Below are 26,323 nucleotides of genomic sequence, written 5' to 3'. Positions count from 1 at the left end.
GATGACAGTTTCCTGCCATTTGGAGATCCTTAACGGTCACAAAGTGGTCACATCAACAACCTTAAATGAGGTTACTCTACAGTAGTCAGAACACAAAGAAACCCCTTTAAACTCTCTCCCCTCAATTCAAAGGAAGGAAAACAGAAAAGCTGATCTTATCCACTTTGCACTATATTTCTCCCAATCCATATTATATATGGAACTGGGCCATCGGCTCTGGATTTTGGGAACCAAAACTTTTCACCTCTCCTCCAAGAAGCTTCTTCAGTTGAGAAGCTGAAGAACTGAAGAAGGTTCTTGAATGAGAAGAGAAACATCTTCAAGGAAAAACAAGAAAGTCCAGTTGCTTTTTGAAAAAGCACCTTTGGGATAACCATGACCTGGATCTCCACAGACAAAACCTGCTGTCGTTAAACTCCAAGACTGGGTTAACTAAGGATGTTTAGCGCATTAGTGATCATGTGGTTATGGGTTTAGGCTACACTATTACAACAATGAAAAATACTGTAAATGAAAACAGATTTCTCTGTTTATAAACAACTGAGTTGTTACTCATAACCCGTACAACAGATTGTATAAAGTAAACCTGTTTCATCTTCACCGTTTTGCAAATAAAGGCCAGAGACACAGAGAGAAAACCACGTGATGCCTGGATTCACATCTCGTGGTAAGCCAGACTTTTGGATCTGGGTTTGGCAAAGTCAGTCATTCTGGTTTATTGAATAATTCACTGTCAAAAACAAATTTGGGTTAGCCTGATCAGCATAAAACAATCTGGTAAATTTGGCCCCCTCAAAATGTTCCCTGGATCCCTGCATGAAATACATCATTTCAAGGTTATTGATCTAGGTATGCAGTCATAGGTTTAGTCATTCCATACATAATTTAATTCTGTTCATCATTTTATTCATCACTCATACTCTTTGTTTTTAAAATAATTCACTGTGCTGATAGTTTATACTTTGATGCCCATTTTATATGCTGGTTTTTGTGAATTTTTATGTACTAATGCTGTATTCTGTCACGCCGTGCAAAATAATAAACTTGGAAAACGCAACTTACAGATGAGATTACATCCAAGTTTCTTCCTATACATTCCCTAGGTTAGGAGAACTTTCACCAACCCCAGGTTGTTGTTTTTTTAAATTCCATTTATATCCCGCCCTTCTCCGAAGACTCAGGGCGGCTTACAAGCTTAGCAGGTTTGGTCTGTCAAGGTTACAAAAGGCTGAATTACGATCTCAGCAACTAAGCGGTGTCAAGTTTGAGAAAGCAGCGAGTACACAAACACACACACACCCTTGATAAAATATCTACTTGTTCTTTATCTCGTTTATACGTTCAGTCATGAGTTGAACTATAACTTTAAGATCTGTGACTCAGAGAGATGGTTCAATCGACAGGTGACAAAGCCTGGAAGTGGGAGACAAAATTTCCAGGCAGATATTCTATCCTTCTCAAAGTCAGCTGTAGTAGCTCTGATAAAGTAAAGTTAAAGGTTTCACTGTCAGATATGTCTGATCCTAGGGCACGGTGCTCATCTGCGTTTCTTGGCCGAGGGAGCCATTGTTGTCTGAAGATGCTTCCATGGTCCTGGGGCTAGCATGACTACATGCCAAAGGTGCATGGAACACTGTTACCTTCCCACCAAAGTGATACCTATTAATCTATTCACATTTGCATGTTTTCACGCTGCTAGGCTGGCAGGAGCTGGGGCAAAGAATGAGAGCTCACCCCATCTTGCGGTGCTCAGGTCTCAAACCCAGGCTGTCAGCTCTCCAGCTGACAAGCTCAGTATCTTTAACCACTGAGCCATTGTGTCCCTTAGCTCTGATAAGGGGTGCCACTTAACGTGATCAGAAGTTAAGGCAGAGTCACCAGAGAACAAAAGTAAATAAACCATAGTTTGTATTCTGAAAGATCTTTGTTCCAACTATTCTGGAAGGAAAAAAAATACCTTTATTCTTTGATAACAGCTAAAGATATAATTTGCTTCCAACTTGACTAGTCTAGATCAAAGTTAGAGGACCAAAAACCTGTAGCATTTTCTTCTGTTATTACTGGACTATTCCTTTTTTAAAAGTTCTAGCTTGCTTTCCATCAGATCTTTGTTTTTCAACTGATACTCTGCACAAGCTCCACACTCCCTGGATTGTTTTTGAGTTAAATTGATTTGTTTTTACTTCATGCTCTCTCTGCATTTTTTTTAAAAAAAGCTGTACTTCAGACAAAACTCAGTTCCTCCAAATATGCCAACGCTGGGATCTTCCCTCTTCTTTCTCATTGGTCGTCTCCTTCTTTCCAGTCATGACCTAAATTTTGTCTTAAAAAGGGATTGGCTCAGAAATGAGTTTACAATTTTACAGGAAGACCGGAGTATATCACGGTGCACAAAACACCCTTTCATCACGAGTGTGAAAACAGTGGATATGTTTATATCAGAGTGTATTGTTTTTTCTCTCCTAGCAAGCTATTTTATAGAATTCAGCCAGGATTTCTTGGGAGACTTGTTTGATCTTCAAAATGAGCTGCCTTGGAGTAAGTCAGAAGTAATATTTTCCTGTAATTCGAATTTGCAGGAATTGCAATTTGCAGGAATTGAAAAGGAAACAATGGATGGAAGCTAATCAAAGAGAGAAGCAATCTAGAACTAAAGGAGAAAATTCCTAACAGGGAGAACAATTAGTCAGTGGAACAGCTTGCCTCCAAAACATGGATGCTCCATCCCTGGAGGCTTTTAAGAGGATTGGACAGCCATTTTTCTGGAATGGTCTAGTAGTGTGTCCTGCTTGAGCAGTGGGTTGGACTAGAAGACCTCCAAGATCCCTTTCAACTCTGTTATTCTCCTTCATTTGTTCTGGGCCTATTCTGCAATGCACAAAACTAGGATAGCTAATAAGATACTTAAAAATGCAGACATTATTTTAAAACCAAATGTTGCAAAGAGGAGGAACAACAATTATTTGCCTTGCAATGGAAATACATAATGGAAATATGTGAACACAATTAGAGAAAACATGAATATTTCAAATTATTTTTGAACATGCAAAAATACAACTTCCTGGACTGTACTATTTTAGAATCAGATGTGTGCTTATATACAGCTACCCATCCCTGAAGCAGCTCCTTATACAAAGAAACACAGCATATCAAGAAGAAACTGGCGATATATTTTACAGTTATAAATCTGCTGGGAAATCCTAAAGCCCTGGAATTTTAAGCAATGAAACAAGGTTTCAAGAGAACAGGCACTTTTTCCAGGGTTGAGCAGCAGTATATAAACATGGATTTTGCAAACAACATATTGAAGATATTGTTGGCCTTAATCATACATGGAGCAGGCCTACAGGAATCTGTGAGATTTAAAAACATCCTGACTTACTAAAACCCCACTCAGACTCACAGATTACTCAACAGAGTTACTTAAACCATGGGTGTTCCAACTGTCATTCAATGAAATTACACTGCTGGGATGACATAATGTACTAAGGTAGAAGTATATTTGGGCTGCAAAAATCAGGTTAACAACAAGATGGCAGCAAAGAAGTCAAGAAACAGCTGCTTTTGAGTGGTATTTGGAGACTGGATAGCCACTCGTCTGAATGGTATAGGGCAGGGATCCCCAACCCCTGGTCTGTGGACCGGCCCTGAGCTGCAGCATGTCAGAAACCGGGCCGCGCAAACAAGCGAAGCCCCATCCACAGGATGCAGGCAGCACGCAAAACCACGTCCACTCCGATCCATGGAAAAACCTCTCTCCACAGAACCGGTCCCCGGTGCCCAAAAGGTTGGGGTTTGCTGATATAGTGTCTCCTGCTCCAGCAAGGGGTTGGACTAGAAGACCTCCAAGGTCCCTTCCAACTCTTGTTATTCTACGTTCTGTGTTCATCAGAGGCTCAAAAAAGGTTTCCCCCCAAGAGATTCCCCACTTTTGAAGCATTCCCAAAGCTGTAACCTCCCCAAAGGCTGTAACGTCTTCCTGCCCCTATCCCTTTAATATCAATTCGGAATGCAACTCTGCAAACCTAAAGGTTTCCTTGACTGGAAAATCAAAAAGGAAGCAAAGCAATGCTCTCTGTCCGCTCTATTGACAAGCGTGGATATACTGTCAACAGGCAAGGATGGATGGAAACTAGTCAAGGAGAGAAGCAACCTAGAACTAAGGAGAAACTTCCTGACAGTTAGAACAACTAACCAGTGGAACAACCTGCCTCCAGAGGTGGTGAATGCTCCAACACTGGAGGTTTTTAAGAAGAGACTGGACAGCCATTTGTCTGAAATGGTATAGGGTTTCCTGCCTGAGCAGGGGGTTGGACTAGATGACCTCCAAGGTCCCTTCCAACTACTACTTCTTCTTCTTCTTCTTCTTCTTCTTCTTCTTCTTCTTCTTCTTCTTCTTATTATTATTATTATTATTATTATTATTATTATTATTATTATTATTATTATTATTATTATTATTATTATTATTATTATTATTATTTATTATTTATTATTTATTATTTATTATTTATTATTATTAGTATGCCAGACAGCCCAGATAAAACCAGAAGCGCGGTCCGCTTTCCCACAAGCTGGGCGCTTCCCAAGAGGTCCGATTTCGCCCTGTGGAACTTTCCAGTTACAAGCGCGGCTGTCAAGTCAGCACGTTGGCGAGAGAAAGTTTTAGGCGAAGGGTTCCTAAGTCTTCTAACCTGGCCTCGCTTACCTGCCAGGGGCAGCCGCAGAAAGGGAGAGTGGTGGAAGCGAGGAGGAGAGGAAGAGAAAGTGAAGCCTCAACTCTCTTAAGAGTCAGGCGGAAGGGCAGAGAGGACACTTCAACCTGCCTCAAGGCACCCAGATCTGAACTACAGGAAGATCCCGACGAACGCGCCACGGGTGGCAGATTCAGAAATCTGCAAGGGTGGTCGTCTGGATTGGGGCAACGCCAAGCCTACCTTGCCCGAAGCAGCGATGTTAGACAGCACCGGAGAGGTGAAGCCTGGCTGCAGCTTTTGGCACCGGGCAAGCCAGCCTCCCGGTCCCGCCAGCCTCGCCCAGGTGCGCGGAAGGCCAGTGGGATCGTGGCACGCTGGAGTCCGGCGAATCTGGAGGGTCCCCGCCTCCGCCGCCCCCCCCGTTCATTCCCCCCCCCTCCTTCTTCCTAGTCTTGGGAACTGCGCTGAGCTCCTCCTCCCGTCCCTAGAGACGCCTCCAACGATCACACAATCCTGAATGCTGTACGGGTTACCGACCGCGCCACGAGGCTTCCAGCCTGCGCGCACTTACCGGGGGCCTCGCTCCCCACGCGCCCTCCATCTGGGCCGGCTTGCGAGGAGCCTCGGCGCGTCTTCGCCCTCTGGGGGCTTGGAAAGGGACCAAAACCGGTGGGGAAACGGAGCCAAACCCGGAGGAGGCGGAGAGGAGGAGGAGGAGGAGGAAGGAGGCGCGCTCGGCTTCCCCGCTTAAGCAGCCCCGCCACTTCCTCGATTGCCCGGCCGGGGGAGGGGTTTTCCGGCTCGCCAAGGCGGGTCTGAGTGGCCGCCTCCGGCTTCTAGGGCGGCGCAAGGCGGAGGACGGGCGGTGGAGCTGTGGAAGTTCTGCGGCAGACGAGCCCGGGCAGCGCAGCCAGCTGGGTCTGGAGAGGAGCCGGAGCGCCGGGAAGGGCGGCCAGGGTTTCTGCTCAGCGCGCGCGCCAGCCTGGGTTTCCACCAAGCATCCCCTCCCTTCTTCCATCCCATCCGCTGGTTTGACCCCAGGCATCACTTAACGGCTTTTCCTGGTTGAGCAGGGGGGTTGGACTAGAAGGCCTCCAAGGTCCCTTCCCCCCTCTGTTCTCCTGTTATTTCTTAGCATCCGCGCTCTGCCTGCCTTCGGGTTTGTTTCTCGGTTTTGCGAAGGAATCCTTCCTGTTGGGTTTATTTCTCCACCCCCGGAGTGCCTTTGCTTCCTCCTCAGTTGGAGATCTTACAGAGCAGAGTTACTCCAGGGTTAACCACAGGGGGGGGGGGAGAGAGAGAGAGAGAGAGAGAGAGAGAGAGAGAGAGAGAGAGAGAGAATCTACATGTCTTGTAATAAGTTGGAAGGGACCTTGTAGGTCATCTAGTCCAACCGCCTGCTCAGGCAGGAAACCCTATACCATTTCAGACAAGTGGCTGGCCAGTCTCTTCTTAAAAACTTCCAGTGTTGGAGCATTCACCACTTCTGGAGGCAAGTTGTCCCACAGGTTAATTGTCCTAACTGTCAGGAAGTTTCTCCTTAGTTCTAGGTCGCTTCTCTCCTTGGTTAGTTTCCATCCGTTGCTTCTTGTCCTGCTTTCAGGTGCTTTGGAGAATAGCTTGACTCCCTCTTCTTTGTGGCAGCCCCTGAGATATTGGAACACTGCTATCATGTCACCCCTCACCCTTCTCTTCGTTAAACTACACATACCCAATTCCAGCAACCGTTCCCTATATGTTTTAGCCTCCAGTCCCCCAATCATCTTTGTTGATCTTCTCTGTACCCTTTCTAGAGTCTCGACATCTTTTTTACATCGTGGTGACCAAAACTGGATGCAGTATTCCAGGTGTGGCCTTACCAAGGCATTGTAAAGTGGTATTAGTACTTCACGTGATCTTGATTCTATCCCTCTGTTAATGCAGCCTAGCACTGTGTTGGCTTTTTTGGCAGCTGCAGCACACTGCTGGCTCATATTGAAGTGATTGTCTACTAGGACTCCGAGATCCCTCTCCCAGTTACTACTATTGAGTATTCCTGGCAAGGGAAGTGACCCCCAGGGGGAGGGCCTTCTCTGTGGGAGCGCCAGCCCTATGGAACCAGCTCCCCCCTGAGCTTCGGATGGCCCCAGATCTCCGGTCCTTTCGCCGCGGCCTCAAAACACTCCTTTTCCATCAGGCTGACCTGGACTGACAGGGATTTTAATTATGTTTTTAATTTTTAACTTTAATTTTTAACTTATTTTAATTTTAATTTATTCTACAGGGGCCATTAATTTAATTTTCTTTTAACTTCTGTATTATTGTATGTTATTGTTGTTAGCCGCCCTGAGTCCTTCGGGAGATAGGGCGGCATATAAGTCCCAATAATAAATAAATAAGTACTATTGTGTCCATGTAAATCCATTAAGAACCTGTCAGTCAAAGTGAATCAATCCTTTTCTTATTTGTAATGCATTGTTTGCAATCAAAGCAAGAGAAATGAGAATTGTGGAGAACGTTACAACTAAATGCAGGAGTTATTATGAGCAGTGAGCAAATCAAAGGCACCACTGCAATTATTTCTTCCAGCGTTAAGTCGGTTCCCAGGTTGCTGCTCTTGGCAGCTAACAGAGGCCAGCTGCTGCGGATGGTTGCCCCAGGAAAATGTAGCCTAGAGCTCTGGAAATCTCCTTGAGTGATCATCAACTTAGCAATTGTGTAAACAATGAAATGTCATACAAATGATTGAGTTGAATGCCCTCCCCCCACCTTCTAAGTTCGTGGCAAAGCTTTTTTTTCAGTTGAGAATAGAGATGGAAGGGATCTTGGAGGTCTTGTAGTCCAATCCTCCTCCTCAAGCATATAAGGTAGGTAAAATGAGGACCCAGATTGTTGGGGGCAATAAGCTGACTTTGTAATAATGCCGCTTGGGGTGTGTGTGAAAGCCCTAATAAGCAGGCATATACATAGAATGAAGGCTACTGCTAAGTTTGTAAGCCGCCCTGAGTCTTCGGAGAAGGGCGGGATATAAATGGAATTAAAATAAATAATAAATAAATAAATATACCATTTCAGACAAGTGGCTGTCCAGCTTCTTCTCAAAAACATCCAGTGATGAAGCACCCACAACTTCTGAAGGAAAGCCGTTCCACTGGTTGATTGTTCCTTGTGCTGAGAGTTTGGAAACGGTCTTGGATTCAGCTTGGGAGCATAACAGCAGAGCCTGCATTATTAAGTGTGCAATCAGAAGAGCCAGAATTGTGTTGAACTCGTCGAACTTTGCAAAAGCTGTAAACCCCTAACGTGTCCTGGACAAGCTGGATCAGCTTTAAATACAACAAAAAAAGACACTTTCCTTCTTCCCCAGGGAGTTGTGATCCACACTTGAGGGACCCATTATTAGACCAGGAACAAGAAGACCCACAGCCAGAGAAACCCACTGGATGACGTTGGGCAAGTGACGTTCACCCAACAGGTTTCACAGGATTTATGAATAAATGAAATGATGGGTTGCTTGGATGTTAGTCACCTTGAGTTTCTGAAGATAAGCAGGGATGGAAATCTAATAAATCAAATTGTTAATTATTATACCAGTGTACAAACTTTCCTTCTGTTTGTCTAACAGCCTTTTCTTTCTTTCTTTTTCTTTCTTTCTTTCTTTCTTTCTTTCTTTCTTTCTTTCTTTCTTTCTTTCTTTCTTTTTCTTTCTTTCTTTCTTTCTTTCTTTTTCTTTCTTTCTTTCCTTTCTTTGTCTTTGTCTTCTTTTTCTTTCTCTTTTCCTGTATTTCCCTTCCTTCCTGTTATTACCCTCTCTCTTCCTTGGTCCTTCCTTCCTTCCTTCCTTCCTTCCTTCCTTCCTTCCTTCCTTCCTTCCTTCCCTCTCTTCTCCCCTCCCCTCCCCTCTCTTATATGGCCCTCTGCAAGTGCATTGAGATTCTTACAAGACTGCAAGTTCAGACCTGCAGAATGATATCAATAGACTAGATTAGGAAACTAAAGTTATGAAAGCTGTTGCTACTTTTCCTGTAGAGATTCACTAACAGAGTCTTGTAAATCTGAATGTGTCTCTCCCTTCCTGCCTTTATTCTCAAGAGAACTTGGCAGGATCAAGACTTTCTGGGTTTTTTTCACCTTTCCCTTTTCCTTTCTGAGTTTGCATTGTCTTTTACTATTGTTTAAAAAATAATAATATTTTTTTAAAGTTCCATTTTGCAGAATATGGAATCTCCCCTTAGGTACAAGCAGGCTGGAGCGTATAAAATTATATTTTATTAACTGTAGTGCTACTATTACAAGAGATAGCTTTTAAAATAGGCAAATTTCCATGTACAATCAGCAATAAAAATACATTAGATTAATTGCATTCTAATTTATAAATATATATATTTATATTTATATTTAAACATTTAATGATAATATTTCATATCAAAAGACAGCAGTAACATGCAGTGAAATAATATAAAGACTCTACAGGGGCTGTACTTTACAATTAGTGCCTAACATTTTAATTTCCAAAGTGAAAAAAAAAAGAAAAGAAAAATTCAGTGTGTACAAAACCATAATAAAATACGGTTACCATCAATAATTACAAGACATTGAAAAAGCGTGAAATCACAACAAAGAATATATTTATTTCAAAGAGGAGTCTATAAAAAAATAAACCAATGATTCCAGATTGCACTGTAGACAGTGGTCATTAAATGCACAAGAGAGAGGCAATTACTTGTAGCTGTCTCATAATGCTTTTTTTTTTCACCCTCCAGAAGGGGGAAATGTCTGTGCAAGTACTTGGGAAACATTAATGGACAAGAACTCACAAAAGCATCTGGGATCCTTCCTTTTTTGTACTTGTGAAACATTGTGAAAACACTTTAGTAGTTGCCGATAGTGAAATATTTGCCAGAAACCCCCAGAGAGTAAATTGCTAAACTGCAAAAATGCAACTGTAAGTAATGTGGACAAGGACTAAGTGTGTGTGTGTGTGTGTGTGTGTGTGTGTGTCTGTGGGGGTGTGTGTGTTGCAAGTAGAAACTGTCTGTCATCTAGCCTTTAAGACTTGATGAAAGTATTTTCTGAGACATTTGGGAAACTGTCCTAAGTGAAGAAATATGAAAATGCTGAATATCCTCAGGACTCCATCTGGAAATCCGTTCCCTAACCTGGGTACCTCTTTGGGCTGAGTGGAGTTTGGTACTGGAAAAATACTTTCATGCTGGTCTTTCATTCTTCGTCTTTCTCCCATTCTTCCAGATGTTTTGGACTTCAGCTCCCAGAGTTCCTAGCACCACGGCCAAAGACTAGGATTTATAGGAAATCAAGTCCTAACCCATCTGGAAGATACCAGATTGGAGGAAAGATCTTGCAGCTCATTGGAGCAAATCTGTTCTTCAAAACCACTTCATTCATTTTGACTTGGAAGGAGCAGCTCCACAAAAACCTCTAAAAATATATGTTTGGTTTCTTTTTAAAAGGAAGGAAAATAGGCATTCCCCCCCCCCTTTCCAATTCTAAAATGTGCCCCTCAATCCGTGTTATATGTCAACATTCAGAGTGTCAAGAGTTTTTCAATCTCCATGCATCCGTAGCTCAGCAAGTCTTCTGGGACAGTTTGATGGTGACCGTCTTCACTTCTGTGTATTCTGAGAGAGCGTATTCTCCTCTGTAGAACAAAATTTTTGCATTTAAGTTGCAAGTACTGTAGCGCGCCAAGAAGTGACTCCATATTTACCTCCCTCCGCACCCCAGTTTAAGGTGAAATGTTACTCAGCATTGCAAGATTGCAAGAGGGTAATCTTTCCAGAAATGACATGAAAAGGGGCAGCTGGGCTTTGGATAGCCATCCTTCAGAACCAAAGATGAAAATGAATTGTTTTGGCATCCTACAGATAGTCCTCAACTTAAAACAGTTCATTTAGCGACCGTTCAGAGTTACAACAGCACTGAAAAGCTGTTTTTCACACTTACGACCGTTGCAACATCCCCAGGGTCACATGATCAAAATTAGACGGTTGGCAACTGACTCGTACTTATGACGGTCACAGCGTCCCGGGGTCACCTGATCCCCTTTTGCGACCTTCTGACAAGCCAAGACAATGGGGAAGCCAGATTCACTTAACAACTGAGTTACTAACTTAACAATTGCGGTGATTCACTTAACAGCCGTGGCAAGAAAGGTCGTAAAGTAGGGCAAAAATGGACTTAACTGTCTCACTTAGCAACAGAAATTTTGGGCTCAATTGTGGACGTAAGTCGAGGATTACCTGTGCATGTTGGTAATCTTTCCAGAAATGACACAAAAAGGCCGATGGGCTTTTTTGAATGGCCATCCTTCAGAACCAAAGGTGAAAAGAAACTATCTTGATGTTACATTTCAACTCCTTTTGTTTTCAGAACATCTGAGTCAAGTAACGGTTGTGTTCTTAAAAATCTATTCACGTATCTGACTTTTTGTCCCAGAACTGAATCACAAAGGTCCATTCTCTGACATTGAGATGCATAAGGTACGTGAAGGCTTACACACACATGTACACTTTCAGCAGTATTCCGAAGAACAATTCTTGAATATTCTAATTATATTTAAATTTGTAGGGGGTAGAAAATCACTCTAAAATGCTTGGTTTGTGCATCCAGCTCCAAATATGATTATCTTTAAAATTCCTGCCTGCACTCCGAGTCCAACTATGTGAGCATGTGCCTCAGTAAATCAACTTCCTTCTCCTCGGTTTTCCCCTGATGTTCCCCAGATGTGTGGATGTCAACTCCCAGAATTCTTGGCAATGGCTATGCCCATAGGAGAATTCAAGAACCCCAGTATACAAATCCAGTTTGGGGCAATTGCTTTAACAACTTGTTCTCCCAAGTATTGTTGGTGCCTTATGTGGTGACAATAAAGAGACTTTATTTGCAGAACAGCAAGTCAAAACCTTTTTTGTCTGGATATTTTAAACTGGTTTATTATAGTGGATAATGTCATCTGTTTATTTCCTGTCTTTATTGCTATAAATAATATCATGAGAGAGAGAGAGAGAGAGAGAGAGAGAGAGAGAGAGAGAGAGAGAGAGAGAGAGAGAGAGACTTTAAATCAGTCTTGACTCTTGGTGACTGTCTGGAGAGCCCCCCTTAGTTTTCTTGCCTGTCTGTTGTTTTAACCACTTCACCAAACTGGCTTCAAACTATATCTTTAGGAATTATTTTTGTGCATGTCATCTTGGTAAAATGAAGGGTGGACTACAAATAAAAATGCCACCCTAAGGATCATAGGCTTATGGCCTAACTAGAGGTTTAATGAAAAATAATTTGTATTCTTTGGGAAGTTCTGCAAGTGCAAGGTTCATCCGGGTTGCAAGGTCAAGAGGCACATGGGAATAAGGAACTCCAGGCCCCCCCCCTCCAAAAAACCTCTTAAGCCAAGACAAAGGAAAATTAGATTCTTGATTCTTGTTCCTGCCACTCCCCAGCTTTATTTTCTTCAAAAAACAGAAAGTGGACTTACAGTTCTCTGCCATTTCCGGACATTTTAAAACCACCAAAGGGAGCTTGTGCAAAGAAGGAGTTGTAGCAATTGATCCTGTGAAAACCAAGACAGAGTAACAATTAATACACTTTACTGTGTGGGAAGAGCTTGCACTCTATGCTGAGCCTTGCTGTGCCTAACTGTTGTGATTCCTCGCCAGCCAGTGGATCCGGCAGCTGAGTCTGAGGAATCAGAGGAGGAGGAGGAGGAGGGGCCTGGAGTGACATTAGAATCAGAGGAAGGCTCTGAGGAGCTCCAAGATTTAGAGTTGGACAAGGAGCCTGGCCCCTCTACTCACGTTCAGGCTGAGACACAGCTGTGCTGGGAGTCTGAGTTGGACAGTGATGAAGCACAGCTGGGAGATATCCAGGATGCATGAACACGCTGGCAAGCAAAGAGAGTAGGACAGAGGAATGCAATGGGGCAGCTCCAAAGGCAAAGGAGAAGGCATTAGGAAGTCACGCCTTGGCTGAATTGTAAAAGGGAAGGTGTGCGAGGTGCTGGTTGCCAAAGGCAACTGTTTGTGTTGAGGATCAAGTTTCTGAGAACTGTGTTTGTTTGTCTTGGACTTTGACTCCGGTCTGTGAATAATAAAAGGGGTTGGTTTTTCTTGTGGTTCCTGCCTGCTTGTTGGAAGAAGGGTTTCTCCTTGTGAGCATAACAAGGACTCATGTAGGCTGGGACAGAACATTATGTTTTGTTAAAGGAACCATACCATATTCTCAATGAAATAAATAACCATTTTCTAGCTACGTAATCCTTGATCAAGCACCGATTTTGAAAACTTCAGAATTTGTTCATGCAAAACATGGCTTCTGCGACTGAGCCAGGCCCCTTGTCCTTCCTGATCCGTTGCTATATCCCAAGTACACTGGAAGTTTCCTAATGCTGAGTCTAACAATTGGTTGTTGAGCAGCATGCAGCTGTTAAGGGATTCAGTTCAATGTCTTGCCAACTCCTTTCTAGGATTATCAAGCAAAGATGATGCCCTAGTATTAAACCATAGCTCCAACATACTTAAAAGGTAAAGGTAAAGGTTCCCCCGCACATGCGTGCTAGTCGTTTCCGACTCTAGGGGCCGGTGCTCATCTCCGTTTCAAAGCCGAAGAGCCAGCGCTTGTCCGAGGACGTCTCCGTGGTCCTGTGGCCGGCATGACTAGACGCCAAAGGCGCACGGAACGCTGTTACCTTCCCACCATAGTGGTCCCTATTTTTCTACTTGCATTTTTATGTGCTTTCGAACTGCTAGGTTGGCAGAAGCTGGGACGAGTAACAGGCACTCACTCTGCTACGCGGCACTTGGGATTCGACCCGCCAAACTGCCGACCTTCTGATCGACAAGCTCAGCATCCTACCCCACTTAGACACAGCCAAACAAGTTACACTGTTACACTGTGACTTAGTATGAAGCATTAACCCAACATACGACACTCTATTCCTTTCTAGGTAGCTTCATGCATTAACTAGTCAAACGAAAAACACCTTAATGTACTCTAAGATCAGAAGATAAGGAGAGGACATGGACTTACAGAAATAGTCCTCAACTTACAACAGTTCACTTAGTGATCGTCCAAAGTTACTATGGCACTGAAAAAAGGGACTTATGAGCGTTTTTCAGAGTTACGACCTTTGCAGCATCCCCCACGGGGTCACGTGATCAAAATCCAAATGCTTGGCAACTGGTTCATACTTATGACCGTCGCCGTGTCCCAGGGGTCACGTGATCTCCTTTTGTGACCTTCCAACAAGCAAAGTCAATGGGTTAAGTGGTTTCACTCAACAGTCGGGTTAGTAACTTATCAACTTGCAGTGATTCACTTAACGGGGGGGGGGCATGAAAGGTTGTAAAGTGGGGCAAAACTCACTTAACAAATGTCTCGTTTAACAACAAAAATTTTGGGCTCAATGGTTGTGGTTAAGTCATGTACTTTGTCTATGCTGCCTGCAAACTGAAGATTGAAGTGCAATGATTTAACGAAGCCATTTTCTGCTGAAAAGTAAAAAAAATAGCCTCTCACCAAACGGTGCCAGATTGTAGTGCCGACGCTAATGACAAGGCTCTATCCAAGTTCTTTGTAAACACTGCCGCCGTGAGTCCGTATTCTGTATTATTGGCCCTCTGTATGACTTCTTCTAGGCTTTTAAACTTTGTTATGGGCTGCACAGGGCCAAAAATCTGTTGACATCAAAAGCACGGCCATCAGAAGATGAATAAGTTGAGCTACCTGCCTTTTACACAAGGTTATTATTCAGCAAACACATTGTGTAGCGTCCCCATCTGGTGTCCTTCAGTTGCGTTGTCCATGTCAGGACAAAATTATGTGGAGACCCAAAACATTTTGGACAGCACCAGGTGAAGAACACCTAATGCCTTACTTTGATCCATGCACTCTTTATTATTTTTTTAAAGGGTGAATGGACACGATTATGAAGGAAAATAGATTCTTTGTTCACCACCCCAAATATATGTCGACGATTACTGTGTCACTGTGTGCGAGTTGGGTGGCTACATAAATTTGATTCAAAAATCAATCAATCAATACCTCCTCTTTGGCAATTCGCATATTGTCTGTGACTTCTGAAAAAATGGTGGGTTTGATGAACAGGCCACAATCGCCCATCGCTAAGCCACCACATTCCAGCTTGGCACCTTCTTTCTTTCCACTTTCAATCAGGTCCAAGATCTTGTCAAACTGCTGCTGATCAATCTATCAAAATAAAAATACACGTCACACCGCTCATAGAAGAACTAGAAATAGATACTAATAGTGTGCCACACAGATCAACTTGGGGCTTATTTCTCATCCATGATTTAAGAGTCTTCCTCATGGAAAAGATAACACATCGAATATTTAATAATATTTAAGACAGCCAGTTTGATCCAGCGATTAAAGCACCAGGCTAGAAACCGGGAGACTGAATTCTAGTCCTGAGTTAGCCAAAAAAAGCCAACTTTAGGGACCAATCACCAGGAGACGGTGAGTTCTAGTTCTGCCTTAGCCATGAAACTCAGATGGAAACCAATCACCAGGGGACAGTGAGTTCTAGTCCCACCTTAGCCATGAAAGACAGCTGGATGACTCTGGGGACCAATCACCAGGAGATGGTGAGTTCCAGTCCCACCTTAGCCATGGAAGCCAGCTGGATGACTTTGGGGCCAATCACTAGGAGATGGTGAGTTCTAATCCCACTTTAGCCGTGAAAGATGGCTGTTCCTGGCCAGTTCCTTTCTCTCAGCCCAACTCGCCTCACAGAGTGGTTGTTGTCAGGAGGAGGTTGTTGTCAGGAGGAGGAAGATATGTTGGACCCTGACTTGTTTGTAAAAAAAATATTAAAAGTGGGATACAAATTTATATATATATATATATTTCAGTCCAGTCCAGACACAATTACTCTTCCAGAAATCTATTTCTTCCTTGGATAGTTTGAAAACTTTAATAAAAGCAATGGAGTCTTCCACACACTGCTGGTAATACAGCAGTGTGTGTATTACAGCTTTGGGGAAGGATTTTCCTTGGGAGATATTTGCTAATGAAAAGGAAAGGGTTTGGTTTTTTTTATCATAAGCAGGAGAAAAAAAGCAGGGGAGCTGAAAATGACAACAGATTTATTACAGAATACAATCCAGTATAGAAATTCACTAAAGAACAGCGTAGACACCAAATGAACATGTGTGTGTTTGTGTGTGTGTGTGTGTGTGTGTGTGTGTGTAATGACATGATTTTTCCTTGGTCAAGGAACTCATGGAGGTTTTTTTAAAAAAAAATAAAAATAAAAAATAAACTACATCGGATGAAGCAGAAATGAAGAAATGGTGCGACAGCGACACTGTATGTTAACAACAAAGATGCTGTCTCCTAGTCTGTAAATCATGTTCACACTTTTTATTATGGAGTTTTATTATGAAATTATGTTGATGTTTGTTTCTTTTAATAGTCTGTTTATTGTACTCCATTCAGAATCACATTTTACGATAGCTGGCTATATAAATGGGATGAATAAATAAATGGGACAAACAAGAGCTTTCGAGGCAGGCGTTTTCACAGGCAGAACTGGGCTTATAAAGAATAGCACATTATAAGCATGCTGGATATTTAAGCCTGGGATAAAGTAGACAGTTCTTCAAAGGCAATATAATACCTGTGGTCCCTGCTCAGTTTGGAAATCAAATGGGTCTCCCACGAGTCGCTTCTTTGCATATTCCACACTGCGTTTGACAAATTCCGGATATATCTGCTCCTCTACAAAAACCCGCGAAGCTGCTGTGCAGCATTGGCCTTGGTTGAAAAAGACACCCTGGTGGGCACAGTCCACAGCTAAGTCCACTGGAAAGAGGTCAGAGAAAGAGAGGCAAAAACATTAGCACAGAAAACTGTGATATACTAAGACCACTTCCTTGCTTGAGCATGGGGCAGACTAGATGACCTCCAAGGTTCTATTTCCAGGGACTTTTTTGTCATAGAATGCCCAGAACAGAGTTCTGGCACCTTTTTTTGGATGGAACCTTGTAGAGTAGGCAAGGTGGGTTGTATGATGTGAGTTCCGGCACCTTTTTTTTTTTTTACAAAAAAAGCACTGTCTGTTTCTATTTCTATTTCTGTTTCTATTTCTATTTCTATTTCTATTTCTATATTCTATTCTGTTCTGTTCTGTTCTGTTCTGTTCTGTTCTATTCTAATTATTATTCTATTCTGTTCTATTGTATTTTATTCTCTTTCTATTCAATTCTTTTCTATTCTATTCTTTTGTAACTTCTATTCTATTCTATTCTATTCTATTCTATTCTATTCTATTCTATTCTATTCTATTCTATTCTATTCTATTCTATTCTATTCTATTCTTTATTATTCTGTTCTGTTCTGTTCTGTTCTGTTCTGTTCTATTCTATTCTATTCTATTCTATTCTATTCTCTATTCAATTTCATTATTCTATTCTATTCTATTCTATTCTATTCTATTCTATTCTATTCTATTCTATTCTATTCTATTCTATTCTATTCTATTCTATTCTATTCTATTCTATTCTATTCTATTCTATTCTATTCATACTGGTAGTTCTTTTCCCAGCATTTTAATTGGTGCCTTTACAAGCAGAGTTTGGATTTGCAGGGATGCACAAAGGGTAAGTAGTTTGCCGTGGGAGACCCAATTTGATATAGGGGTTAAGGTGCCAGACTAGAAACCAGGAGACTGTGAGTTCTAGTTCTGCCTTAAGCATAAAGCCAGTTGGATAACTTTTGGGCCAGTCTAACTCTTATCAGCCCCAGGAAGATGCTAATGGCAAACTATTTCTGGAAATGTTGCCCAGAAATCTGGAAGAACATGTCCAAAGTTTAGAGAAGCCGTTTGGTGTAGTGGTTAAGCTACCAGACTAGAGACCAGAAAACTGTGAGTTTTAGTCCCACCTCAGCCATAAAACTTAGCTGGTGACCGCAGTTCAGGCCTTCTCTCTTAGCAATGACAATTACTTCGGAAACCTTACCAAGAAAATTTCAAGGACCCTGAAATCTGAACAATCATGGTTCCCCCCCCTTTCTTTTTCATCTATCCACACTATTAACTCCTCCCCACCTCAACAGTACAGCTTCATAGTTTCTACATGCTGCTTTGAAAGGAAGGAAATAACATATTGAAGGGGTAACAGAAATTTCCAGATTGGACCCCACTCACAGTCAGCATCTGCACAAACAATGCAAGGATTCTTCCCGCCCAGCTCAAGAGTCACCCGCTTCAGATTGCTTTTCGAAGCGGCTTCTTTGGATCAGCTTTCCAACCTATGCCAAAAAAATAAAAAGGGGGGGGGAGGGAAGAATGTGAGATTCTTAGATTCTGCCCCACCGAAAGGAGAAAACCTTGTTCTGAATATTTGGTTCAGTCAGCGAAAGAGCTAACTAGGGGGTTTGCTAAGATTGTTTTCCAAGAGCAACAGAAACCCCCCAAATGTGGGTATTTAAGTCTAACACAAGGCTACGTTCATTTTCTAATATTAGGCAGAATCGACCTGAAAACCATTTTGAGTTTTTGAACTTCTTGAAGAGAAGGATTAGAGGAGGATGGGGTGGGGGATATGATAACTATCTTCCAGTACTTGAGGGGCTGCCACGGAGAAAAGGGGATTGACTTATTCTCCAAACCACCTGAGGGCAGGACAAAAAGAAGGGTGGAAGCTTGTTAAAGAGAGATCCAACTTAGATAATAAGAAGAAATTTTCTGACAGTGAGAATAATTAATCAATGGAACAGCTTGCCTCCCAGAGGTGAGGGTGCTCCATCACTGGAGGTTTTCAAAAAGAGACTGGGAAGAAAGAAAGAAAGAAAGAAAGAAAGAAAGAAAGAAAGAAAGAAAGAAAGAAAGAAAGAAAGAAAGAAAGAAAGAAAGAAAGAAGGAAGGAAGGAAGGAAGGAAGGAAGGAAGGAAGGAAGGAAGGAAGGAAGGAAGGAAGGAAGGAAGGAAGGAAAGATGGCGAAGTACAAAGCAATCCAAAGAAAAGGAGTGGAAAGATTTTTAGCCAGTAAAGATTTAATTTCACATTCTGCCTTTTAATCAAACTTGTTCGCTGGACAGGTGCTTCCACACTTCTCTTTTCTTTTTTTCTTTTTGGCATCACAGCCTAACATGGCTCTTTTGCACAATTTATAAACCCTTAAAACTGCATTGCAGTTCAGTCTCTTGTCTTATACATTCTGTTAAGACGTATGTAAAAGAAACAAAAAACATCCCTGAAGAGAAACACACACACACTGTCTTCCACAAATGCTCCTATGCTCACAGTTTCAATGTTTTTTTAATTAAGTCCCGCAGAAATGCATGCACCCTTTTGGAATATTTGATCGTATGTTCCATGGTGGGTGAGCCCAGCTAGCTGGCTGCCAAAAAGTCTCAAAAATATTAAGCAGGAGCAGATCTGGTTGGTTCTCACATGACAGAAAGGTAGACATCCCAGAGAAGGAAGGAAGGAAGGAAGGGAGGGAGGGAGGGAGGGAGGGAGGGAGGGAGGGAGGGAGGGAGGGAGGGGGGAGGAAGGAAGGAAGGAAGGAAGGAAGGAAGGAAGGAAGGAAGGAAGGAAGGAAGGAAGGAAAATTTATATACATCCTCAGACACCCTGGGTCCAAACATGTCCATGTCAACTCAGATATTTGTACTAGACCAGAGGTCCCCAACCTTTTGGGCACCAGGGACCGGTTCTGTGGAGAGAGGTTTTTCCGTGAACCGGAGGGTGTGTGGTTTTGTGTGCTGCCTGCATCCCACAGATGGGGCTTTGCTTGTTTGTGTGGACCGGCTGGCATGCTGCGGCCAGGTACCGGTCCACGGACTGGGGGTTGGGGACCCCTGTACTAGACAATTAACCCCCTCCCTGGCCTCTCAGCCAGATCTTGGAAATTTGCTTGCCGTCTAATAATTGCTTTGAGAAACCTTCACAACCAACACCCCAGAAACAGGGGAAAAACTCTTCTGCAACAACCAAGGATTCAGGACTCAGCCGTTAGATGGTGCTGCTCCATGCCAAGATTTCCAACTGAAAGGCATTGGCCAGGCCTTTGGTGCTGACAGCAATTTCTCATAATTACAGGCGGGCATCTCAAGCGTGCAAGAAAAACCATAACAGATGGAAGCTGACAGGAGGCTGGCAAGGACATTAAATCCTCAGTGCCAAATACCGTAAGTGGAGAGTGGATGAGATGTCTGGAGAAGGCATTTGAGAGTCCACCCTTCGCAGAGCCCTGGTTAGCCTGAATAAAACCCAGAGCCACACATGTCAGCTTATCTCCAGGTGGATTCAGTTAAGCAGAAGCTTGATGAGTGACTAACCTCTTTCTGCATCAAAGGCCAAACATTTTGGAGAGACGATCCCCATAAAGGGGGAAAGAACGGACCAAATGGGCTCTCTTCAAGCAAAACATCCGTAAGGTAGAATTTCTGTCGCTGTACAGCAGAACCATGTGGTTTTCCGATTTCCTACTCTTTAACAGCAACAGATTTATTTCATCTTCACAATTTTTCTACAGTACTTAAACACAAAAAGGTGAGAATTCTCTATTGCAACCATCTGTACTGAGTATCTGGAAATACTTGCAAATATGCCTGGGAATCTTTTGTGGCCCTCTTGGAAAATGAAGTGTTTTGTAGATTAACTTTTATTTTTTATTTTTTTAAAAAAAGAAAATTGCCACGTAATGGATTGTGAAGGAAAAAAAGACACAAAAAGCCATAAATATTTCCATCACCTACCTCTGTTGAGCCTGTAAAAGCTATTTTGTCAACCTTGGGATGCATAGACAGAGCAGCCCCTGCCGTTGGTCCATATCCTGGGACGATGTTCAGGACCCCTGGAGGAAATCCTGCCTGAAAAGGAATAACATCTTTTTGAGTTGCAATAAGGGGACGCGGTGGCTCAGTGGGTTAGGACGCTGAGCTTGTCGATCAGAAGGTCGGCAGTTTGACGGGTCGAATCCCGAGTGCCGCGTAACAGAGTGAGCGCCTGTTACTCGTCCCAGCTTCTGCCAACCTAACAGTTTGAAAGCACATAAAAATGCAAGTAGAAAAATAGGGACCGCTACGGTGGGAAGGTAACAGCGTTCCGTGCGCCTTTGGCATCTAGTCATGCCGGCCACATGACCACGGAGGCGTCCTCAGACAAGCACTGGCTCTTCGGCTTTGAAACGGAGATGAGCACCGGCCCCTAGAGTCGGAAACAACTAGCACGCATGTGCAGGGGAACCTTTACCTTTACCTAAGGGGGGTGGGGAACAGCACTTCTCCAAAATGAACTGTTAAGAAAGGGGCAGAAGCAAAGCAGATGTGGCAACAGAGTTGTTTGCTAATACTACTACAGCATTTTTGAAATTCTGCAGTTAGTTATCTGGAACCCATGATTATCATTCAACTCAAAAGGATTTGGGAGGGTCCTTTGCGCTCTCCGAGATTGGTGGTTTTCTTGCAGACATTTTATTACCAAATAAGGTAACATCATCAGGGTGAGAACGGGATAGGATTTGCTTTTATTTTATATACTAGTGGCTTGCCCTATCGGTGTTAGTGGGTGTGTTCTTACTGGTTTCTTGATTAGGGTGTTGTTTACTGTTAGCTTGTTTGTGTGTTGGTAGTTCCTTGATTGGTGTATTGTTAAGAATAGAATAGAATAGAATAGAATAGAATAGAATAGAATAGAATAGAATAGAATAGAATAGAATAGAATAGAATAGAATAGAATAGAATAGAATAGAATAGAATAGAATAGAATAGAATAGAATAGGATAGGAAGGGACCTTAGAGGTCTTCTAGTCCAGCCCCCTGCTCAAGCAGGAGAACCTATACCGTCTCAGGCAAGTGACTGTCTAGTCTCTTTTTAAAAATCTCCAATGATGGAGCACCCACGATTTCTGGAGGCAAGTTGTTCCACTGGTTAATTGTCCTCACTGTCAGGAAGTTTCTCCTTAATTTCAGCTTGCTTCTCTCTTTGATCAGGTTCCAACCATTGTTTCGTGTCCTGCTCTCTGGTGCTTTGGTGAATAACCTAACCCCCTCTTCTTTGTGGCAGCCCCTCAGATACTGGAACACTGCTATCATATCACCCCTATTTCTTCTTTTCTTTAGACTAGCCAAACCCAAGTCCTGCAGCCGTTCTTCCTATGTTTTAGTCTCCAGGCCCCTGATCATCTTAGTTCCTCTTGTCTGATTTTTCCCCAAACTCTCAACATCTTTTTTGTGATAGGGTGACCAAAATTGGCTGCAGTATTCCAGGTGTGGTCTTACTAGGGCTTTATAAAATGGTACTAATACTTCGTATGATCTTGATTCTATGCCTCTGTTTATACAATCCAGGATTGTATTAGCTTTTCTGGCTGCTGCTGCACACTGCTGGCTCATGGTTAAGTGATCGTCCACTAGGACTCCAAGGTCCCTCTCACAGTTACTGTTTTTAAGCCAGGTCTCTCCCAATCTGTACTTGTACCTTTGATTTTTCCTGCCTAAATGTAAAACTTGGCTTTTCTCTACCTTGAAACTCATACATGGGGCTACCCTTGAAGACCACTCGGAGGCTCCAGCTGGTACAGAATGCAGCTGCGAGAGTTGTGTTGGGAGTTTCCCGACACTCCCATGTTACACCTCTGCTCCGTGAGCTGCATTGGCTTCCAGTTGTCTTCCGGGTGAGATTCAAGGTGTTAGTAATGACTTACAAAGCCCTACATGGCATGGGTCCGGAATACCTTGGGGAGGACCTGCGGCCGGCGTCAACTTCCCTCCGCCCAGTACGCTCCCACAGAGAGGGCCTCCTCAGGGTGCCACCGGTCAAAGAATGTCGACTGGTGGCCCCCAGGGGGAGGGCGTTCTCTGTGGGCGCCCTGGATTTATGGAACCATCTTCCGGTCGAGCTCCGGATGGCGCCTGACCTCCGCTCCTTCCGGCGCGATCTAAAAACTTACCTCTTCGAACAAGCTGGCCTGGCCTGATGGGATGGGGTTGGGTTTTATTAATGTGTTTTAACCTACTTTTTTAATGTGTTTTATTCGTGGGCATTTTGTTTAATCTTTTTTAATTTTTTTATTTTGTCTTTTAATATGTACTGCCCTGTTCACCGCCCTGAGTCCTTCGGGAGAAGGGCGGTATACAAATTAAATAAATAAATAAATAAATAAATAAATAAATAAATAAATAAATAAATAAATAAATAAATATTGTTGGATAGGGCCCACTGTTCGAGTTTGCCGAGATCTTTTTGTATCCTGAGTTTGTCTTCTAGGGTGTTGGCTACTTTTTATTGGTCTAGTTAATCTTGGTGTTAATGTCGACTTACATGGGTGTTTTGGCCTTTTTTGCTTCCTTTGGGGCCTTTTGATTGTCTCTGTGGAATGATAGGTGCTTGCTGTTTATCTATATGTGCCCGTTGATGGCCAATTTGTCTGCCTGCCAGGCCTCAACAGGATTTACTTTTCAGTAGGCATATGTCAGAAAAATGGACGCCTGTGAATCTGTAACGGTGTGTGGGGAATGATCTTGAGAGAGCTGCAGACTGAACCACCATCATGCAATAGATATCTTGGCCCACAGAAGGAAAAGGTTCCTGAGAAGCATCTCCAAAGAGACTCTCCCTAGTTGCCTAGAAAGTAAAAGTAAAGAAAAGAAAAGAAAAGAAAAGGAGAAGGGCTTTCAAACTTGCAAGATTCTGTTAATGTAATCTTACAGGGAAAGATGGCATTGGTAGTACTCATGGTTTGTGCTTCTCGTCCAGACTACCTCAAAAAGGTGGATATTCATTTTGCTAGTCTCAAAGCCTTCCTCCCTTTTTTTTACCTTCCAGAAAACTAGGGAGGTTCTAAATCCTCAATTTATTCATTGAACTTACCTCCTTGACTAAAGAGCCCAGGTGGAGTGAGGTGAGGGGTGTCTGCTCGGCAGGTTTCACAACTAAGGTGTTGCCACAACACAAAGCTGGGGCCATCTTCCAGATCAGCATCAGCAAAGGAAAATTCCACTGAAAGAAGAAGAATACTTTATTTGGCCAACTGTGGTGAAACACACAAGGAAATTTGTCTCCAATACAGAAACAAACAACAGTGATCCAGAGATGGTAAGAAGGACACCCCTAATTCTTTCTACTTCCCTTTTGGATGCTCTTCCTAGAGAGCTGGAGAATCACAGTATGGCTGCTCCTTGATACAGCCAAATCCATCAGTTAAATAGCCACCATAAACTCCCTTTTTATGACCCTGTAATCCCTTAATTCGGGGTAGAGTCGGAAGGACTGGACGGAGCTGAGCATTTACTGACTGGATGCCCTTCCTGACGTCTATGTAGAGTTCACAGCAGCTTTTTTTCTTTTCTTTTTTTTTTTGCCCCAGGAGAGAACTATCTGCTGCTACCTAGGTTTGAACTCTCAACCTTCCAAATTTGGGAGGAGAGAACTTCACCTCTATGCCACCACGCCACTAAATTAAATAGCCACCATAATCGGTAGTATTTACTGCTTAAGTTAAATGTTCTACAGTTTAAGTTCCATGCTTCTTATGACATGCTTGTCTATGGTTGTTATAGAATGTAGAATTTATACCTTTTCCTTTGAAGAACAGGAGCTATACGTTCTAACAGGAAGGAGCACACCCTTTTTATCATGCTGTGATACTTTATCCCATCTCTAAGTGTCACTGTAGGGCTGCGTACGCCGATTTTTAGCTTTCATTAGAGGAGAAACAACTAGTGGCTGCTAAGCTTCGGCTCGTAGACCCTTTTTTAAAAAGTTCCCTTTTAAAAAGATTTTTGAAAAACAGGGAAGAGTTACCGTTGAAAGCTTTGTCAAGGTTAAGCAGAGATAAAGGTGACTTCCTGGGCGTAGCTGTGTGTGGTTTTCTTGATAGCAATATAAAAATCTCTGTAATTACCTTTTTTTAAAAACTTGGTTCCCCCACTCAAGTACTAAGCAGATCCAATCCAGCTTTTTTTTTTTTTTTTTTTTGAAAACCAGCTAAAGTCAGCTATGTGCTGGCACGTGTACACAGAAAGAAAACTATGAGAAGCCAAAAGGGTCTAAAAATAAGATCAGTCCCGCATGTGTTGGCCAAGTAATTTCCAAACAGCCGTGATTGAAGTTGTGCTTTGCTAAAGTGCAGTCAGTCCAGGGACATTTGTGCAAGTGACTTGCAATACCCTATTTCCCCAATGACCACTCCGATCGTGCCCAGAGAAACAGCTGCCTGCCCCTTTTTTTCTGGGAAATAGAGAAATGTAGCTTTATTTTCCAATGATGGAGCACGTTTTGGGATTCCCTCTCACTGGAGATATGTCTGCCTCCAACATTATCTACCTCCTAGGTAGATAATGTTAAAGAGAGAATTTGGGCCTCTAATGCTGTGTGTTGTCTCTGGGTTTAATTGTCTTATGTATCCCTCTTGTTATTGTACAATCTACAAGCTTGTTTTGTGAGCCATGAAGAATCCCACGGCTGCATCATGCATTTAATTAATACATTAATAAGCATGTGGACCATACAAGACATCTGAACATGAAGTTCAAGCTGACAATTAAAAAGAAAACACTCACAGAGGGTTTACCTTTTCTGTTTGGTGGGCAGCGGGGGATCAAGAGGTAGTCAGTACTTGATAAAAAATTTATATTACAGATGGTCTTTGACTTCCAACAGTTCATTTAGCAACCGTTCCAAGTTACAACGGCACTGGGAAAAGTGACTTATGATCATTTGTCACACTTGCAACCTTTGCAAAATCCTCGTGGTCACATGACCAAAATTCAGACACATGACAACTGGTTCATATTTATGACGGTTGCAGTGTCCCAAGGTCATGTGATCAACTTGCGCGACCTTTTGACAAACAAAAAAAAAATGGGGAAGCCAGACTCAATAACCATGTTACCAGCTTATCAACTGCCGTGATTCACTTAACAACTGTGACAAGAACAGTCGTAAAATGGGGCAAAATCCACTTAACAAATGTCTCTCAATTAGAAATTTGGGGCTCAAAATTGGGGTCATAAGTCAAGGACTACCTGTGTTTGCTTGTTGAGAAGATCCACCCCAAGTATTCCTTATATTTCTACTTAAAAGGAGGACATGTAGCCCACTGAGTAAAGTATGCACAATGTGAGTGATGCTGGAAATTTTGTGTGTTTGTATATCCCGTGTTGCTGCAATGTCCACAAGAAAAAAATTGGTTACAGAATTATAGCTGTCAGCTCGTGCCAATTTTTTTGAGATATCTCTAACAATTTTGGGAACATTATATTTACTCACATATTAATCGGCTTTTCACTCATGTATACTAGGGAGTGACCCTAACATTTTGAGAATATGTATTTTCTTAACAGGATGTTATTATTTACTATTAATGTCAGTACTATTCTTTAATATATTGTAAAAAGTGGCATCTATTGCTGGTCTATGACTGTAATAAACTTCTATTCTATTCTATTCTATTCTATTCTATTCTATTCTATTCTATTCTATTCTATTCTATTCTATTCTATTCATGTGTGTTTGTACATGTGTCTCTGGTGTGTCCTTTTGAGTCAGTGAGTCCTCGCTGTTTTCTTGGCAAAGTTTTAGAAGTGATTTGCCATTGCCTTCTTCCTAGGACTGAGAGAGTGACTGGCCCAAGGTCACCCAGCTGACTTTGTGCCTAAGG

At 42.5% G+C, this 26,323-nt stretch overlaps 2 protein-coding genes across 2 annotated transcripts in view; both read right to left on the bottom strand.

Annotated features, from left to right (window-relative positions):
* LRRK1 (leucine rich repeat kinase 1) overlaps positions 1 to 5,352 on the bottom strand; it is an 81,915-nt gene extending 76,563 nt beyond the window's left edge. Inside the window, exon 1 of the mRNA XM_081337547.1 lies at positions 5,269 to 5,352. The gene's annotated coding sequence lies outside the window, so the exon portion shown is untranslated. The remainder of the gene's footprint in view (positions 1 to 5,268) is intronic.
* A 4,814-nt stretch (positions 5,353 to 10,166) lies between these two features.
* ALDH1A3 (aldehyde dehydrogenase 1 family member A3) overlaps positions 10,167 to 26,323 on the bottom strand; it is a 42,987-nt gene continuing 26,830 nt past the window's right edge. Inside the window, 9 exon segments of the mRNA XM_081337524.1 lie at positions 10,167 to 10,335; positions 12,169 to 12,243; positions 14,208 to 14,365; positions 14,733 to 14,897; positions 16,330 to 16,514; positions 17,860 to 17,947; positions 17,949 to 17,963; positions 20,418 to 20,531; positions 23,533 to 23,661. Coding sequence (XP_081193650.1) covers positions 10,263 to 10,335; positions 12,169 to 12,243; positions 14,208 to 14,365; positions 14,733 to 14,897; positions 16,330 to 16,514; positions 17,860 to 17,947; positions 17,949 to 17,963; positions 20,418 to 20,531; positions 23,533 to 23,661 — 1,002 coding nt within the window. The 3' untranslated portion in view covers positions 10,167 to 10,262.

This window comes from Vipera berus (genome assembly GCF_964194415.1).
Source record: "Vipera berus genome assembly, chromosome: 12".
NCBI classification, from domain to species: Eukaryota; Metazoa; Chordata; class Lepidosauria; order Squamata; family Viperidae; genus Vipera; species Vipera berus.
This window is presented reverse-complemented; position numbering and strand designations above follow the sequence as displayed.